At 47.0% G+C, this 19,049-nt stretch overlaps 1 protein-coding gene and 1 long non-coding RNA gene across 14 annotated transcripts in view; both read left to right on the forward strand.

The window, feature by feature from the left end:
• LOC136286443 (sodium/potassium/calcium exchanger 3-like) overlaps window positions 1-2,597 on the forward strand; it is a 191,912-nt gene extending 189,315 nt beyond the window's left edge. For all 12 annotated transcript variants that reach the window (XM_066178013.1, XM_066178014.1, XM_066178016.1 and 9 more), the window contains one exon: window positions 1,610-2,597. In XM_066178013.1, coding sequence (XP_066034110.1) covers window positions 1,610-1,927 — 318 coding nt within the window. In that variant the 3' untranslated portion in view covers window positions 1,928-2,597. The remainder of the gene's footprint in view (window positions 1-1,609) is intronic.
• A 596-nt stretch (window positions 2,598-3,193) lies between these two features.
• LOC136286446 (uncharacterized) lies at window positions 3,194-12,206 on the forward strand. Of its 2 annotated transcripts, none has more exons than XR_010719909.1 (4): window positions 3,194-3,632; window positions 8,249-8,421; window positions 8,505-8,595; window positions 9,320-12,206. It is a non-coding gene; the product is annotated as an uncharacterized lncRNA (long non-coding RNA). The 2 variants fall into 2 exon arrangements; XR_010719908.1 differs by lacking the exon at window positions 3,194-3,632 and adding an exon at window positions 6,048-6,359.
• The last annotated feature ends 6,843 nt before the right edge of the window (window positions 12,207-19,049 follow it).

Consider the following 19,049-nt stretch of genomic DNA (forward strand, 5'->3'; position numbering starts at 1 on the left):
GTCTTTCCACCTTCCCCAAATGGATGGAGAAGCAAAAATCCCAGTACTTTGATGATGATGAGATACAGCTTTCTGATACTATGGAAATAATTTTGATACTTAGTCTATGATTTACAGACATCTGTAAAAAAACTTCAGTCTTTCCTTCAAGCAATCCTGTCCATCTAAAAGCTCACATGTTTTAAAGCAGGTCCCATGTGTGGTAGCTGCATTAAAAATTAAATCTAGTGTGTTCTGCCCTATCTAGAGCTGGGTTTTTTCTACAGATTCTTCAAATCAGCTAAAAAAATGGCTTCAGTCAGGTTCAGTCCTGATTTTAAAAATCTATTGCAGAGCTTCAGTGTTTCAGTCTGCATTGTATCAAGAAATACTTGATTAGAACAAGAGTGCTCTTATGGAACTTGAGTCATTGGAACGTTCTTCTCAGTCCTAGCTTGTAACAGCTTGTTTCTGTGAAATGTAAACTTCTATCACTGGGATTTCCCATGCTTAATTTATTCAGCATATGAACCATGGATGCTAGCTCAGTCAATAAACAACTCTTTCTCACTGTAATTTTTTCCACCTCCTTCAATCTTACTGCATTTTAGTCTTTAATTCCAGCTATTTTTCTTCTAAAACTATCTCTGATTTAGAGACAATTTTAGGAGAAAACTCTCTGGAATGAACATTTCCTCTAAAGAAAATGGGTTTCGGCACTCCCTTACCACCAATACAAAAGGAATTTCTTGGATGAAAGTGAAAAAAATCCTGTTTATTTAACAAACAGAGTGCCCGCAAGGCATGGGAAAAAATGAATAACTGTTAGGTATTGAAGCTCCCTGCTGCGGAGAAAGCTGGTGAATTTAGAGTTATCTCTTTTGCTGGCCTGGCTTCCCCTGTGGTACAGAGCCGGGATCTGGCATCTGGCTCCCACCAGTGGTCTGGTTCTCGGACCAAAGCTGAGCCAAGCAGTTCCAGAAGAAGCCACAGAAGTCATCGGAGGACTGCTGTTGCAGTCCTGGGAAAACTTCTTGCCTCAGCTAACAAAAACTAAGGTAGCCAAAAGTAGAAATGTAACTCCCTCTGCACCACAAAGCCGAGCACAGGGGGCAGCCAGTGCCTGAACACAATGCCAGAGTTCCCCTGGCTCCCGCCCCTCCCCTGGACCTGGCTTAAAGCTCCAGGACCCATTTCTGGGCATAGTAGACAATAGAGGAATACAGTATTATCGTAAAATCACCCCAAGACAAAAGCAAACAGGAAACTGCATTTCCCTATGGGGCCTATTTAGAATGTATCTGTGTTAGCAGAGTTGTGGGCGTGCATCAGTTTCTATGGGAGAAAAGATACAGGTTTTGCTTCAAGATCATGTTCATTTACTGATATGGTGCAGATTAAATTTTCTTTCTGAATCCCTGTAAAAAAATTTAAATGCTGTCCTGTGAAGCTGTGTTAGACTAGGCTTAGACCAGGTTGCAGCTCACAGGATGGCCATAATGTCCAGGAATCACCAGGGTATGTTTCAGAGCTGGAGCAGGGAGAGAGGCTTGCTTTTTGTTGCTGACTTTTCAGTTTTCAGAGGCTGAGGATTTTTTGGGTTCCTGATGTCTGCTTTCTTGTTTCGTAGAACTACCTTCGTGTTGCATTCCAGGAAGTTACCAGCGGCTGTACGGGAAAGACTTTGCTAGTAAGGCCATATATCACTACCGAAGATGTATGTCAGCTTTGTGCTGAGAAGTTTAAAGTGGCAAATCCAGAAGAGTACAGGCTGTTTCTTTTTGTTGATGACACCTGGCAACAACTGACAGAGGATACCTACCCTCAGAAAATCAAGGCAGAGTTGCACAGCCGTCCGCAGCCTGTAGTCTTTCACTTTGTCTACAAACGCATTAACAGTGACCCATATGGGGCCATACTTCAGAACAGCAATGACTCAGCTGCTTAAAACCAGCAACTTGTCATTTCTATGTCTGTTCCATGGTAATTGTTATAAACATCTTTGTTGGCTGTCTTCCTTAGGAGCTAAAACATGTCTTCAACCTGAAGTGCCTGGTAAAACACGTGCTGACATTTTTGACGCTGTTTACAAGACCCAGGTGCACTGTGCACATGGAGAGTTATACGGAATATTCCACCAGCATGTCTGAGGAGACAGCCCACGAGGCTGCATTTCTTGTACCACGGGCTCTTTTACAGCATATACTACTGTGGCCCTTCACAGGTCTTGGTTGTAGTGTGCAAAACATGATTTTCTTCCACTCCTTGTTTCCACAGCTGTCATTTGCATTTGAATCTATGTGCAAGATGAGTGGGTCTGTGAACTGGCCGGGGTGAGCTCGGTTCCGCCAGCAGTAGTTTGACAAGACTGTCCGATGCAGGGCATCAGTTCACTCAGCATTACCTGGATGGTTGCATCCTTGCCTAATTTTTTTGATTACAGAAAATCATCATGTTTATATATATATATATATATATATATATATATATACATATATATATATATGTAAAAATAGATATTTTATAGCAGTTGCAGGTAAACTGTCAGGGTTGGTTTTTGAAATATTTTTTAACTATAAAATATTCTATAATTATGCATGTGATTTTTAACATTTAATACACAATAAATCTCTTGCTGATTTTAGAGTCTTGCATTGAAAGTCTGTTTGGTTTCTCTTCTCTTCTCTTTTCTCTTCTCTTCTCTTTTCTCTTCTCTTCTCTTCTCTTCTCTTCTCTTCTCTTCTCTTCTCTTCTCTTCTCTTCTCTTCTCTTCTCTTCTCTTCTCTTCTCTTCTCTTCTCTTCTCTTCTCTTCTCTTCTCTTCTCTTCTCTTCTCTTCTCTTCTCTTCTCTTCTCTTCTCTTCTCTTCTCTTCTCTTCTCTTCTCTTCTCTTCTCTTCTCTTCTCTCTTCTCTTCCAGGAGAGTTCTTAGGAAATTTCTGTACCCTCGAGGCAGTTTTGCTGTCTATTCTCAGTTGTCTTCTGAAAATTAGACCATTTTATTCATTGTGCTGTGCAAAACACTTCTCAGCCTCTCATCACGTTCATTCTGAGCACACTGAGGGGAAGTGTCCCGATAGGACGCAAAATAAAGATGCTTGACTCCAGTCAGAAGGCAGTAGAAATCAGAAGGCTTTATTTACAGCCTTCATTTTATTACATTACATTACAGCCTTTATTTATTCATCTCTTTTATAAGGTGCTGCGCTAAGAGGACACGTTATTGGTCCATAGGACTGAGACCTTTCCCACTGGCTAAGTAACAGAAATAGCAAACAACACCTGTTATTACGGGAAAGGAATATTGTTTACACAAGGTTGTTTTGGGAAAAACTGTTGAAAAGTTTCCCTTGAGAAGAGCTAGCTCTTCTCAAGCTCAGAAAATATTGAGTCCACAGGGAAGAGAACAGATAAAGGTGAAATTTCCCTGAGAAAGGAGATCAGGGTGTTCACTGGCGGCATAGGCTGAGTTTAGGGCTGAGTAGCACCAAAGCTGGAGCACATCATCCATTCAACTTTCACCTCATGTTTTATCAGGGGCTTTATGGCCCTGCCAGGAGACAGATGTTAATTAATGAGTCGTAGCCCAAGCCGTGACAGTAATGTGTTCTGTATGAGCTGGTGGTTTTTTGACACGTGCATCAGCCACTCACTAGTAAGTTCTGGGGTTTGATCCTGATTTTCTTTCAGCCTTATATCCAACTATCATCCCTTTTTCTTCTCTCTGTCTGGTGTGTCTTTTGTATTTCTTTGTCCTGTGTGCTCCTCCTCCCATTGCCTTTCACTAGTTCACTCTCTCTTGTTCTTGTTTTCTTTTAAGAAATACTTTATTTAATAAATGCTGCTCAATCCTTTGCGCTGTTCTGTCCTACTTTTTGTCTCCCTCCCTCCCTGCCCACATCTTTATCTTTCCTTATTTTTGCCTCTTTTTTTTCCTTTGGTCTGCACCGTGACTATATTTATTTTTCCCCTCTCACTGTCCTTTTGCCTGTACCTGTCTGTGTCTGCTGCCCAGTGCTTTGCCCTCATCATACCCTTCTCTTGGTAAGCCTCTGTCCTGCTGCCCATCCTTCTCCTTCTCCATCCCTGTGCTGCACCTTGTCCACCTTCCCCCCACCGGCACGTGCCATGGTCATTGCCTCTCTGTCCTTGTTTCCCTCTTTGTATCCCTCAGTCTTCACTGTGTGTTTGGCATGCTCTCTTTTTCTTCATCCTTCTCCGTGCCTCACTCGTGTTCTTCTTCCTTTCTTGGTGGCTCTGTGGTGCTCCCGTGTGCCATTGTTTCTCACTGTATCCTTGTGTACCATTTCCTGTCCCTGTTCTTTTTAAAATCCCTCTCTGTCATGCTGCACATCCCAGGTTTGGGGGTTTTTTCAATTTTGATCCTGCACCCCATTCTTCCTTTTCTTCCTGTGCCCTCTCTTCTGTGACTCCCTCTTTCTTGCCTCTAACCTGTGACAGCGGGGCTGGGGAGGAACTTTAACTCCGCTGGGGGCTGTCCCCCTTTCTTGTTGCTGCATAGTCCCTTTTTGGGGGGGTGGGGGGGTGTACACGTGGAAAGGGCTTGAATAAAGCAACACGCTGCTGTCCAGGGCAAACTCCTTCTGTGCCGCCTTTGGGGGTGAGGAAAAAAGGCTGCGCGGGAGGGGATGGAGACTCAGGGGCTCGGATGTAATCTGAGGCATCCTAACGTCCTTAGGAGAGAGCCACACTGCAGTGGAGGAGCAGGTGAGTGGGGAATGAGTAGGGGTCATGCGGGGTGCCCTCCACCAGAGGGACCCAAAGCTGCCAGAAAATTGACAGGGAGGGGTGGGTGTGGAATACTAAAACCTGTCAAATTTTTCATTCTTATAGGTATCGGCAAAGAATAGTACTTTAAATTAGTTTTGAAATAAGCCCTCTCTATCTATTCTATTGTATACGAGAAAGTAGGAAACCCTGAGTAGGGATGGGTGGTAGTTTTGAAAATCATGGCATAACTTTTTTATCTAGGAATGAACCACTCAAGTACCCTGAAACTATAAGAACAGATGCTGAGGGAGAAGGAAATAGAAAGGGCTCTCTGGGAACTTCTGTCTCCGTTCTCTGCCTGTGCCCAAAGCGCGTCGCAGCCCCGAACTGAGCTCGGCGGCAGCACTGCCGCCTTGTGGACAGAGAGCGGTTCTGCCACTGTCTCCCGAGCCAGCACCCTGCCCCTCGCTGCTGGGTGACGCGGGACAGCGGCAGCGGGCTCCGCGGCTGCTGAGCGTGGAGGTGAGGGGCGGGAGCGAGCGGCAAGCGGACTAGTGTCTGTAAATAGCGGGGTGGAGGAGAGTTAGGAATGCAAAGGGACACGGCGCTGCGAGGAGCGGCCACGTGCGGGGCGGTGACTGAGAAAGATGGCAGCAGAGGGGGCGGCCCGGTGGGGCCGGTGGGCGGCAGAGGCGCGGTCGCAGCGCGCTGAGGGCAGCGGGTGGGCGAGCGGGGTCGGAACAGAGCTGCCCCCGCGCGTGCCCCTGTCAAGATGGCGGAAGCGACCCACATGCCAGGGCAGTGCAGGAGCTGGGTCGGGCTCCGGCCACACTCAAGATGGCGGCTGTAGCAGGCACTCGGCAGATGCGTCAGCGCGTGGCTGCCGCCTGACTCCAGCGCCGCTGACCCCGCTTCCCATGTCCTCGCGCTGGGAAGGGCGGCGGAAAGTCGCGCCGAGAGTGTGGGGTCGGCGTCGGGTTCAGGCAGTCGACAAGACAGACGCCTTTGTGAGTAGCATGGGGGGCCTTAAGGGTGCGACAACAAAAATGGTGTCTCTACCGAAAGTGACTTGTGCCAGCACCCAAGATGGCAGCGGAGAAGGGCGGAAGTAATGTGTGTCACACTCAAGATGCTGTCCCCTCGCGCTATTTATTTGACTTTCCAAGGATGGCGGCAGCGTGCGCATGCGCCTTGGGTAGGGATGAAAAAGGGCGGGAAAGTAGGGACCCCCTTCCGGCTTGTCGGCTGCCTGCACGCAAACCCGATGCCGACGCCGTCCCGGTGCGGTTTTCCGCGGCGTTTCCAGCTATGTGGACACGGGCTGCGGGCTCACAGGCACCGGGGCCTGGCGGGAGGCGGGCGGGCACCGACAGGCAGCAGCGGGGATGCCTCCATACCGTTCGCGCGGCGCCGTGCTCCTTCCCTCCTACGAGAGGACCCCACACCGTGACGTGCTGTGCCGTCCCGTCCTCCCGCCTCCCCACGCTCCCGCCACTCCTCCCCCCTTCTCCCCCCGCCGCTCTCCTCTGGCCCGGGAAAATGGAGGAAAACACAAAATCATCAAGAAGAACAGTCGGCGGAGCTGCCTGAGCCATTCCTCTGCCTGCAGCCGGCAGCACCCAGCAGGAGGAGGCATCTCCTCTGCCAGAAGGTGAGAGGTGCGGGGGACACGGTTTGCCGGGCAGGGTTTCCCAGGTAGAATTTCAGCTCCCCGCAGCTCTGGATGAGTGCTGCATGGAGTCTGGCCTGAGCCAGCTGGGAGCGGGGGGTGCTGTTCAAGTCCCCAGGAGCTGCTGCCGAAAGAGCAACTCGCAGCAGTCTCGTGTTATCTGTGAAAGCAGCTCTAGTGCTGGGAGCCAAGTGCAGTTTCTGTCAGATTTGTAGCAAATGTGCTGTTTTAGGCTGGGAGTGCTCGGTTCCATGGCTGGGAAGGTGCTTGACATAGCCAAGCTGAGCTATTCCAGCAGTTTCTGAGAATTCCAAGCCTTCCGTCCTTATGATTCTTGATACAGTACTTAAATAGTTACTATCAAATTGAGACCGCCTCAAGTGGATTTGTTAGAGTGGCAGAAATGTTTTTTTGCCTGGAAGTGTGTTGGGATAAGCACCCCTCTTTAATATCAGAGTGACTTGGTCTTCCTTCTTTTCCTTTTTTTTCTTTCAAGACTGCTGACCATTGGGGAGACTATATGGGATAAAGAAATGAAAGGCACGAGGGAAGCTCCACATCCCTGAGGGAATGCTTTAGGCGTGTGTAGATTCTGAACCACACCAATAATCCTAGCTCCCACAGAAACTTTCCAAAGCTGGAAGGGACAGGGAAGAAAATTCCAGGAGCAGTGAGAAGTGCTTTCTCCCGGGTCTGGACAGCGTTGAGGTTGGAACAAGTTCAGAATACTCCTTGTGCCTCTCCTGTTGCCAGCCCAGGACTAAGTCAAGTGTTCCCTGAGTGGCTGCAGTTCCCTGTGTGTGGAGGGAGGAAGCCTATGCTGGACAGCGGGAGAAAGGTCTCTGCTGGCTGCTGTGTCCTCAGTGGGCAGAGAATTGCATCATTCCTGCCTTCTTTTGAATGAGTTGTTGTAATGAGTCATCAGCAGGGACCACTTTTAGCCGGCTTTAGTTCAGTTTCTTTTTAACAGGTTTCTGGTTGCTTTGATCATGACATCGCCAAACTCTTAAGTTTGCTAAATTAACCCTGAAAAGGTTCAACAAACCAATCCTGAGGGAATTGGGGATTGGCTAGCTGGAATCTTATGGCCCTTGGAGGCTACATTGGATTCACCCCCTGATTTCACTGCCAAGGAAAACTCAAAGTTAAGACTGATCAATATAGGAAGCAGTTCTCTCATGAAAGTCAGCTTTCCAAACCTTTGTTTAGGATCCAAAAGAGATGGGAATGCCCTTGGCAGAAAAGTGCCTGTGAGGCAAAGCAAGCTTCAAATGCCTGTGAGCAGGAAATCCAAGAGAAATGGCTTCTGGCTCCTGGCACCCTGGGCTTGCCAGGCATATTTTGTACTGGATCGTAAGGCAGTTTTCCTGCCTCTGCAGGGGGGTAGCACCTGCATCCCACTGGAAAGGAAAAAATTCCCCTCCTGTGGGACAGCACTGGAATGGGAGCAGCTTGCCCTCTATCCCAGTTATCCTGCTCCTGCCCAGGATCCCTCTGGTACCATGTGCTTTCTGAGCTCCCTGCACTGATGGATCTAAACAAGGAAAACAATCCCTGTTCCTTCTCTTCTCCATCCTTGATGTTCCCAGGCCCTGCATCTCCCTGGCTATTCCCTGTCTGACTCCTCATCTCCATCTGACCTTCTCCTCGTCACATCTGGGCCCGAGAGGTGTTTAGCAGCAAATCTGTTCCTTTAAAGGAAGCCAAGTGCGAAGAGCATCCAACTGCAGAGAAGTCTTTAGAAAAGAAATGCAGACATGCAAAGAAGGGCTCTGTCTTCCTGTGTTTCCTGTCATTTTTCTTTGTCCAGTTTTGGAGGGCTTTCTCTCCTTGCTTTCTGGTGATCCAGGTGTGTCCCTTCTTTTGTCCAGGTCCAGCGCCAAAGGATTGAAGAACTGACAAGTGGGGTCTGGGATGAGAATGGTTCTGCAAAATTTGGGGAAACAACACTAGAAGAAAAATTAGCATCCTTTGAGTGCTGGGAAATTGAATGCTGGTATTAGATTTCGTGCCACCTCTCCTTTTTTATGACTTAAACTCTATGGTGAGCAATCTGAGCTGAAAGATGAAATGTGGGAGTCTTTGATTCCCCAGTGGGCTTAACTTCCCTTTTCTCCTCTCTTTCAGGACAGGAAGGACCACTGAACTTCTCCCATCCTTGCCAAGAGTTTGGGTGTTTGAGCATCCAAACCTAACCTGGTCCTGCCCGAGGTGGTGGGTAAGTCACAGATTCCGCTTCTCCTCTCTGCTGTGATGAACCCTGTAAGGAATGTCATTTCCAGCAGCCTGGTCTGCTGGAAAAGGGGAGAAGGGAAGAGGTAATGTGGTGCCAGAGCTATGTCCCACCAGGTTGTGTTTCCTTCCCTCTAAGGACAGAGAGTCTCTGGGCTGAGGTGAGATTGCTGTGAGTGCTTAGATGAGCAATCCAGGGAACTGGAAGCTCAGAACTGCAGCTGCTACTGGAACCAGTGCCTTAGGTCTGCTTACGTTGCAAAGATCGGGTCCTACAGTCCCAGAGTGATGAGGGGGAAAAAATGAACTCATGCAATTCATGGCAAAGCTCTGTTCTTCCTTGTGCAGTCTTAATTCTGTGCTCTGAGTGACTGCCCAGTACCTTTCTGATGAGACTTGTCAGAAATTTATATGAAGGAGTTGAATTTGGGTCCATTTACTACAAAATCTTGCCAAGCATGAAGGCCTGGGGTGATGACTGCCCTCAGCAAAGGTTCTTTATTAATCCTCTGTCAGATTTCCCTCAGCACTGGGCAGGAAAGGCAAGGGTTTTGATCAAGAGTTCTGCAAGCAGGACCTGTGTGACCCTTGGCTTCTAGTGTGTGTGTCAGTGAGCCAAAATCAGGAGCAAAGGTTGGTTTGGTTTGATGAACTTCAAGTAACTTTTAAACAAAATAAACCAACTTTTTATTCTTTTTTTGTTATTTTAGATGCTGAAACTGCCTCTCTGGATGTGTGCTTAGCACTCACTGCTGTGGACTGTGTGGCCTTAATTGCTCCAGGGTTCTGTTCTTCTCACTGGGGAATTGGAAATAATTGTTAATTAGAGCACAGAGATGTTTTCTGAAACCTCTCCCTTTTTCCCACCTTTTAATGGTAGATCTTCTCTTTCTGCCTTTGAATTTTCAGCGATTCTCCAATGTCATTTCACCTACCCAAATTCCTTGCAGCTCCTGGGGTAGAGAGAAGCTTCTCCTGTGGCTGAGGTTTAGTGGGGAAATGATACTGTGTGTTCCACCTCAATACATTGAACTGCTTAATGTATCTTAGAGTCTTAGAGCATAGACTTAGTTGATCCTTTTTTAACAGAAAGTGGTGGGCTGAACTCACCTGAATTAGTAAACCATGTAGCTGAGTTTTTTAAAGGGAAAAACCCCAAACAAACAGGCTTTTCATCTGTGTGTTTTATTGGTATTCCTCCTTAACTGAGCCACACCTTTAAGTAATGACATGGGCACCTTCTAGAAACAGTGTTTAATACGTTTTGCACTCTTGTGAGACTTTCAGGCTCACATTTCTCCATTACTGAGTTAATTGCAGGTCCAAAATGAGAGTGTCCCCTGCATCTGGCATTCACTGATCTGTTTGTGGTGTTCATTTCCTCTGGATGCAGACTTGGGCTTTTTGGGCAGATGGCGCCCCTCAGACCTGAGACTTGTTTAAACCTGGTACACAATTTTATGAAGACACAGGGTGGGCGAGTACTTCGTTGTGTTGCTGCGCTAGGGAATGATATGCAGGAGGCTGCTGCAATATCCCCACGGAAACTGGAATGTCCAAGGACGTCAGCATGATGGTTCTTGGGGATGAATCTTGCTGCTGGCAGTCTGTAGCATGGTACCTCAGGACACAACAGAGCAGGGAGTGAGGGATGTAGGAATGCATGCCCACACCTGAGCAGGTGTGTCCAAATAATGAAAAGGGGTTTCAGTTACATCCCTGACTTTATAAAGAAACACCAGAACTTTCTGTTCTTCCCTAATCACAATTGGCCCAGTGCCAGCACAGGGGCAGTGATTGGGCTTTGGAAATGTTTCTCAAAACCTGTAGCTGTTTCTATTGGCAGCAAGTCAAATTGTCCCTCCTTGATCATGGTTTATTTCAGAAGGTGCTCAGAGTTGCTCAGGCGCTTTTTTGGACTGCCTTAGCAGTGCAAGAGTTCTATCTCCACTGTGTTTGGTTTATATTTCTTTTGTTTAATAATGTTTGTTGGTTTTGTCACTGTCAAAACCTTTTCTTTTACAAAGCATGTCCAGAGAAGTTGTCTCGCTATTTTTAATCCACTCTGAGAGGCTGCAGGTCAATGCTCAGACTTGACACATCTTCAAGGGGCTTATTTCTTACAGGCTGTGTGAAAGACTGTATCAGAGGGACCTGGGGATAGGAACAGCTACGTGCTTATTGCTGGCAGCTGAGTTCGGCATTCCTGATGTTTTCAGAGCCGGAGCAGATTGATTTGGTTCTGGTGCACTGGAACAAGATCCAAACCTTCGAAATTATTTGTTCCTCCTTAGGCTGAAAAATATTGCTGTGCAGGACTTGTTCCTTTGCAGCTGTCGTTCATTGTGGTAAAGATTTATTTTAGTGAGCAAATGTTGTCATGGCTTGTGCAGTGAAAAGTGGAAGAGTTCCTGGTAAGATCAACTTGGAGAGAACATGAGTGCCAGCAAAAACCTTACTGTGTTCTGGTGCGATGCTGCTGTGGGAGGAAAGAGTGTGTGGTGCAAAGCCCTTGAGCAGAGTGGTGGGAAATGGGAGGGAAGGAAGAGTTAGGCTAAGGGTAGATGTAAACTGGGCTGGGTGTTAGTGCAGGAAGAGACATTTGCCATCCAAACTGCCAAAATGATGACCTGTCAAATCCTAGCTCTGCCATGTGTTTTTACTTCATATTTATGTCATCACAAAAAGCAAGGAAAGAATAAATGTCACTGTTTCCCACTATTGCTGTGTGATGGCTTTTTAAATGCTCATGTATTTATGTTCTGTTTTTCTACTCCAAACTTGGCTTTCCCCCCTTCTTTTTCAATGTCTGCTGCATTGGATGCCTGAAGGAGGGCTGGATTCCTCAGCAGTGGTCTTAGGAGTTGGTGCTAATTGTGCTTTTTCAGAGGGTGTGTGGAAGTATGCTGCCAAAATGGCTATTTTCTCCATTGAATACCTTTCCATCAGTGGCCATCGATGTAAATATATGTATTTTAATCATGTAGCCGATGCACTAAGAATTTTACTTTCCACGCCAACACCTATGGCAGATTTCTGTTTGGTTTGTCTGTGGGAAGTGGGATTTGTGCTGGAGAAGTGCTGTTGGGAAGAAAGGATGGAGTAAATCCACTCTGGGGATGTGTAGTGAAAGACTGAGTTGCAGGGAAGGGGAGTATTTGTAAACGGTATTCATATTTCCCTGTAATTCTAGGTGTTTGGATTTGGCCTGGGCTTGTGAGGATAACCTATAAAAAAACCCCAGAGCTCTCCATAGATGTGGCAAACGCTTCCACAGAAATGCAAGTCAGTAATGATTCCAGAGGAAAAAACTATGGGTGATGGTTTATGGTCAGTGGGGAATTTTTTTGGGAATTATGAACCTTAGACACATTGAATTTTGGAGGTGGAATCCCAGTTTCAGCCTTGGGCACCTGAAGAAGGAGGGGTCCTTATGCATAGAAAGGAAAGGCTGGTGCTCCAGTGTGTCAGGTGCAGACAATGAGGTGTTCGGGAATGAGCAGCTAGTCCTTTCTGCTTGTGCCTCACACTCAGACTGACAACAGCACCAGGTGTGATGATGAGGGGACAGAGTAGCCTCAGGTGTGAACACTTAGAATAGGGAGGGGACAGAGCAGCCCCAGGTGTTAGCAGTGATGATGAGGAGGGGGGCGCTCCTGCCTGGGGCTGTTCTAGGGGTAGGGTTTCCTTCAGTTCACATTTGCATGGAGTTGCTGGAGGAGAGGGGTTTATGGTGGGCTCCTGGGAGTGTTTCATGGAATGGTGAGAGCATCGCATTGGGTCTGGGGGAACACCTGGATGCACTTGGGTGTGGAGCATTGCACATCAGAGCCCTGCTCATTGTGATGTCACGGGTACAAGAGCATATCACCGCCAACCCCACTCCCTGTTATATCACAGCCCCAAGAGCACATCTGAGGCAGCCCCACTCCTTGTGATGCCACAAGCCTCAGAGCACATCACTGCGGTGCTCCTTGTGATATCACAGGCACCAGTGCACATGATGACCACCACTGTACCCTGTGATTTCACAGCCACCGGAACACATCACAGCCAATCCTGCTCCATTATGATGTCACAGGCATGAGAGCACCTCACAAGCCCTTGCCTTAGGATGTCACAGGCACCAGAGAGCATCAGACAGCCTTGCTCCTTGTATTATCAGGAACGAGAAAACATCACAGCCCTTCTTCTTTTGTTACAGGCACCAGAGTACATCATTGCCCTGCTCCTCCTGATGTCACTAGCACTAGAGAATGTGGCAATTTTGCTCCTTGTGATGTTGAAACACCAAGAGCACATCACAGCCCTGCTCCTTGTGATGTCACAGGCACCAGAGCACATGACTACCTGACCTGCTGTAGTGGTTTGAAAGCAAAACCAGTGAGAGACTCCAAGTCACAGATACAATTTAATAGGAAGAAAGGAAAAAAAAAAAGTAAAATAAAATACATTCAATAATACAAAAGACCACTGACAGAGTCAGAATACAACCTGAGCAGGGTGGTGGAAGCAGTCCAGATGAAGTGGTCTTCCTGAAGCAGTGATCCTGTAGAAAGTTCTGGTAGCTCTTGTCCTCTGGGAATCTGGTGGGTAAGGGCCACCTGTACTGTCTCAAATCCCAGATTATATCCAGGTGGGAATGCTTGGCTCCTCCCCCTGGGCAGAGCATCTCACAATGGGATGATATCTTTCTATGAGTCATGCAGTGGGTCCTTGATGGCCCATTCAACAGGGATAGCTCCCGAAGGGAGTTACCGATGAGTCATGCAGCAAGGCATTGATGGGCCATTAACAGAAGATAGCCCAGAGGGAGGGGGCCTGGGAAAACACTGCCCCGCCTGGTTTCAGCAGCTCATGAAGATGATCATAGAATAAATACTTTGTGCACATCCTACACTACAACCCAGGCCACCTGCTCCTTATGTTATTACGGGCACCAGAGCACATCAGTGCCCTCCTCTCTCATGTCACAGGCAGCAGAGCACATTACGGTGCTGTTCCTTGTGATGTCACAGGCACTGGAGTACATCACAGCCCCACTCCTCGTGATGTCATGATTACAAAAGCACATCATGGCTCTCTCCTTGTGTTATTGCAAGCCCAAGAGAACTTCAGAGCCAGCCCCACTCCTTGTGATGCCACAAGCGCCAGACCACATCAGTGTGGTGCTCCTTGTGATGTCACAGGCACCAGAGCACACCACAACCACGTCTGCACCTTGTGATTTCACAGCCACAAGAACATTTCATAGCCAATCCCACTCCTGATGTCACAGGCCTCAGAGTACATCGCAAACCCTGCGCCAGAGCACATGACAACTGGCCCTGCTCCTTGTGATGACATAGGCAGTAGTGCAGAAAACACCTCATCCCATTCCTTGTTATGTCACTGGAACAAGAGCACATCAGAACCTGACCCATTCCAAGTGATGTCACAGGCACCAGAGCACATGACAACCACCTGTGCACCTTGTGATTTCACAACCACCAGGACACAGCCAATATGGCTCCTTATGTCATCACAGGCATGAGAGCACATCAGTTTTGCTCCTTGTGATCTCACAGGCACCAAAGTATATCACAGCCCTGCTCATTTTAATGTCACAGGATCAAAAGCACACCACGGCCCTTCTTGTGATGTCACTGACACGAGAAAATATGATAATTTTACTCCTTGTGATATCAGAGGTTCAAGAGCACATCACAGCCAGTCCCACTCCTTGTGACGCTGCAGACACCAGAGCACATCACAGTGGTGCTCCTTGTGATGTCACAGGCTCCAGAGAACATCACAGCCAGCTCCGCTCCTTGTTTTATCACAGGAACTAGAACACATCACAGCCTTTCTCCTTGTCACAGGCACTGGAGCACATCAAAGCCAGCCCCACTCCTTGTGTTATCATAGGCACCAGAGCACATCACAACCCCGCTCCTTCTGAGGTCATAGGCATAAGAGCACGTCACAGCCTGCCATGCCCCTTGTCACATCACAGGTACATTTGCGCATCACAACCAACCCTGCTCCTTGTGACGTCAAAGGGACCAGAGTACCTGACAACCCTGGTCATTGTGATGTCACAGTGTCTTGGTTTGGGAAGACAGGTATCTGCCAGGTAATAAAAAAAAACAACTGGAGTTTCCTTTGGAATGGAGAGTGTAAACCCCCCCTCCACCCTTTTTTTTTCTTTTTCAATTATAAATTTACAATCAGAGGCTCTTAGGCAAAGATTTGGGAAATAGGAATAGCAGTTCTTTACTAGTATGTATTACAAAGCCAACAACAACAAAAAAAAAAGACCAAAAAAAAAAACCACCAAACAACTACCGCATTAATAACAAACGAAAAAAGTACCAAGAACCTTGAGGGTTTTCTTTCACAAAACCCAGGGCAGTTTGGTTTTGGTGTCCCTGCAGGATCCTCAGAGCGCCAAGCTGAAACAGTGGAAAAGTCCTGGGCTGGTAGCTGGGATGGCAGGGTGTCCTGGCAGGCAGGGGCAGGATGTCCCAGCAGTGCGGGGTGTGCAGGGTCACACTGTAGCAAGAGGAGCAGCGCCGAAGAAGCCGAAGGCAAGGCAGGGTCTGCCCAGCTCCCGCGGGTGGCAGAGAAAACTCCAGATTCAGGCCGGACCGGTGATAGTAGATTTCCCAGGACTGGATCCCTTTGGCCACAGTGAAACTCTTCCAGCCAGCAACAGCCATTCTCTCTCTCCCCGAATGCCGGAAAAAGAAGAGCTCGTAGCTGCCTCAAGCTCTGTCTTTTACCTGCATTATCTCCCCCTTCCACCTTTGTCCACCTCTTTGTTTTGGTTAAGTACTCTCAAGTATCCAACACTTGGTCTCCTTGGTAACTTATGGGGAAAAAATTCTTTAGAGAAAGAAGGAACAAACCTAACCCCCAACACACAGACACTAGAGTGCATAACAGCCCCAATCCTTGTGATGTCACAGGATCAAGAACACATTACAGCCCGTCTTCTTTAGATGTCACAGGCTCCAGAGCACATCACAACCTTGTGATATCACAAGAACCAGAATACATCACATTCAGTTAATGCTCCTTGTGATGGCACATGCACTACAGCTCTGCTTCTTGTGATATCACATGCACTAGTGCACAAAAAACCGATCCTGCTCCTTGTGATGTCACAGGCACCATAACACATCACATCCAGCCCTTCTCCTTGTGATGTCAAAGGAACCAGAGCACATCACTTCACTCTTCGTGGTATCTCAGACACTAGTGCGCATCACAGCCAGCCCTCCTCTTTCTGATGTAACAGGCACTAGGGCACCCCAAGCAGTCTAAATAATTTAATTTCCACAAATCCTTCTTCTGCTAATAGATAATCCAATACCATCCTATTTTGAAATATTGCAGTCCTCCTTTGAGGAGATTGGTTGGTCAGAAGGTCAAGAGCTGTAGCTCACTCATTGGTTATTATTTCAAAGACAGCTGGTAGCCTAATTGTCCCATTCAAATTATAAATGGGTTCTCTGGCACCTCATATTAATTCATAAGGATTCCAAGTGGCTAGTCCATAGTGGGGTATAATTTTTTCTGGTGACCATTCATCTTTTCCCCGTTTTGGGGTGCTCCCTCCTGTAGACTCGATATTTTATGAGCCTGAGAATTGCTAGCTCTTCTCAAGGGAAACATTTCAACCATTTTCTTTTCCCCAAAACAACCTTGTGTAAACAATATTCATTTCCCATAACAACAGGTGTTGTATGCTATTTCTGTTACTTAGCCAATGGAAGAGGTTTCAGTCCTGTGGACCAATGACATGTTTTATTGCAAAAGAGCTGAATGAATTATAAATAAAGACTTCTGATTTCTACTACCTTCTGACTGGAGTCAAGCATCTTTATTTCGTGTCCCATTGAGACACCCTCCAGCAACTGATTGCTTTACTCTAATTAAATCATCACAGATTTTGATTCCTAAGTGATTTCCTTGAGCTTGTAGTAGGAAAAGGAATAAGGGTCTAATATGCTCCATATAACGTATTCCTGAGCAGTTTGGAGGTAACCTGCAATAAGCATGTTGGCCACAAATCCAGTAATGTTCTTTCAAAGCCCATGTTCCTTTAGCAAAGGGGCCATCCTACACTTTGCCATCAATTAGTGGATCAAAATACACTTGTTTCCTAGCCCTAATGGTCCTTTGTCATGGGTTTTGTAAAGAGCATATTATTCTATTCCATTTGGGTGGAACAGAATTGCTTATCTTTGCCCAAATGGGTCAGTGTCACTTATCAGATGGTGGAGTGCTACTTATCTCTCTTCATTGTTTCACTACTTCCATGGGAATGTTTTCTGCTAATGGACCATTAAGAGCTCATCAATGACATTACACATTACACTGCACTATTGTAAGATGCTCCACACAGGGAGGAGGAGCCAAACCATCTTCACCTAGATAAAAAGGAGCCACAGTCCCACTAGGTTTTTCCACCGGATCCCTGGAGGAAGACCGGACCCATCTCACCATTACTGGACCCATTTATCTTCAACGGGACCATCTCTACTCCAACAGAACTACATCTGCCACTCCAGGAGGGCTTACTTTGGACTGCTTCCAACGCCCTGATCAACAGGGTGTCAGGTTGTATTTCTGACTCTGTCAGGGTTTTCTAGGATTTCTTGTTTGTTTGTTTACTTGCTTATTCTTCCGTACTACAACATCTGTATTTTTATATCCCTAGTAAAGAACTGCTATACCTATTCCCAAAATCTTTGCCTGACAGCCTTTTAATTGCAAATTTATGATAATTTGGAAAAGGGGGAAGGGGCTCACATTTTAAGGAAGACTCCAACCCTCTTTGGCAGATACCTGTCTATCTAAACCAAGACAGATTTTGGCGCCCAACGTGTGGCTAGAGGGCATTGAGAGGAAAAAGGAATAGCAGTTCTTTGGTGACCTAAGTTCTTGTGTACAGAAGCCTTGTTGGACAGCATCATGTGGTCCAGTTTTCCCTGGTTTGGGTGGCACGTGGTTGTGGTTGTATTTCTGCCATTTGCAAGCCCTTATCTAAATATGGGCGCCATAACTAAAGCTACTGTGACTGTCATCCAGTTTATTTTATGGCTTAATAAGGTGAAGAACTCACGGATTTTTAATTTCCTCTGGAAGGCAGGCACATGGATTCAGGGCTATTGTACACTAACTGTGTGTTTGGAGTTACTTTAACAATGGTACCTACCGTGAGGAAATGACACCGGGGGAGTTTTTTTCCCAACCCTTTACCCACCTCTTTGGGTCTGCCCCACCAGTTTTTGAAGGGTTTAAATCCTCTCTGATTGCTAATGATATCATACAATGGATGGTGCTGCTAATAGGCGTATTCTATTTAGCATTCAGAGATAAGGGAAGATTGACCTGGATAACCACTCTGATACCTACCCCACAGAATAGGGATGATACCCCAGAGCCTGACTCTGCCCCACAGCCTGCCTCAGAAAGGACCCACCCGGACTGGGTTGAGGTTCTGGCAAAAGAGATGCATGCAATGGGCCAAATGCTGAGGGAGTATCTTTCCCCAGCTCATGAAAAACCCTTCCCCTGCCCCGAGAAGGCAGAGACTGACGGTGCAGCAGTGGAACCCACAGACGTTACAACTGTCCAGGTTCCAGCTGAACCACAAGGGCAGCCACAGCCAGCAGCAGTCGCCCCTGTGGAAACAAGAAAGTCTAAAGTGAAATCGTCAGGTCCTGGTATTAGGGATAAGAAAGGAGGGCCTTCATAACCTGCAGAAGAGCCACAGGTTGAGATCATCACTGAGTCCCTGTCATATGAAAGTCTACATAATCTGCAAAAAGATATTGCACGACGAGGACGTGAGGCTTATACAGCCTGGCTACTTCGAGTCTGGGACCTTATGGGTACAGGCGTACAACTGGATAGTGCTGAAGCAAGGAATTTGGGACCCTTGACCCAGGACTCAGGTATAAATCAGGTATTTGTAAGAGAGTAAAGGCCCCTTTCCCTTTGGGAACGACTTCTAATGAGTGTGAGAGAGAGATTTGTCCAGAGATACAGAATGCAAGAGCACAACAATAGAATGCAATGGAAGACCCTTGAGGAAGGAATCCAACAGTTGAGAGAAGTGGCAGTATTGGAAGTACTTTTTTGGAGGACCGGACAGCATGATAATGACCCTGACAAGGTTAAATGCACAGGGCACATGTTGTGGAATCTGGCAACTCATGGACCATCTCAATATGCCACATTCATCACAACAATTAATTCCGAGGATAACCCAGAGACAGTGGGTTCTGTTGCCAACAAGCTCAGAAATTGTGAAAGAATGATCAGTGGCCCAATGCAGGCTCATGTCTCTGCGGTGGTGAAGGAACTCGAAGAGGAGATGAGGGAAATGAGAGAGGAGATGAGAAGGAACAGTTCCCATGTAGCACCGGTGCGAGTCACAGACCCCAG

Source organism: Chamaea fasciata, unplaced genomic scaffold, assembly GCF_029207755.1.
Source record: "Chamaea fasciata isolate MVZ Bird 193981 ecotype frontalis unplaced genomic scaffold, bChaFas1.0.hap1 SCAF_3, whole genome shotgun sequence".
Taxonomy (NCBI): Eukaryota; Metazoa; Chordata; class Aves; order Passeriformes; family Sylviidae; genus Chamaea; species Chamaea fasciata.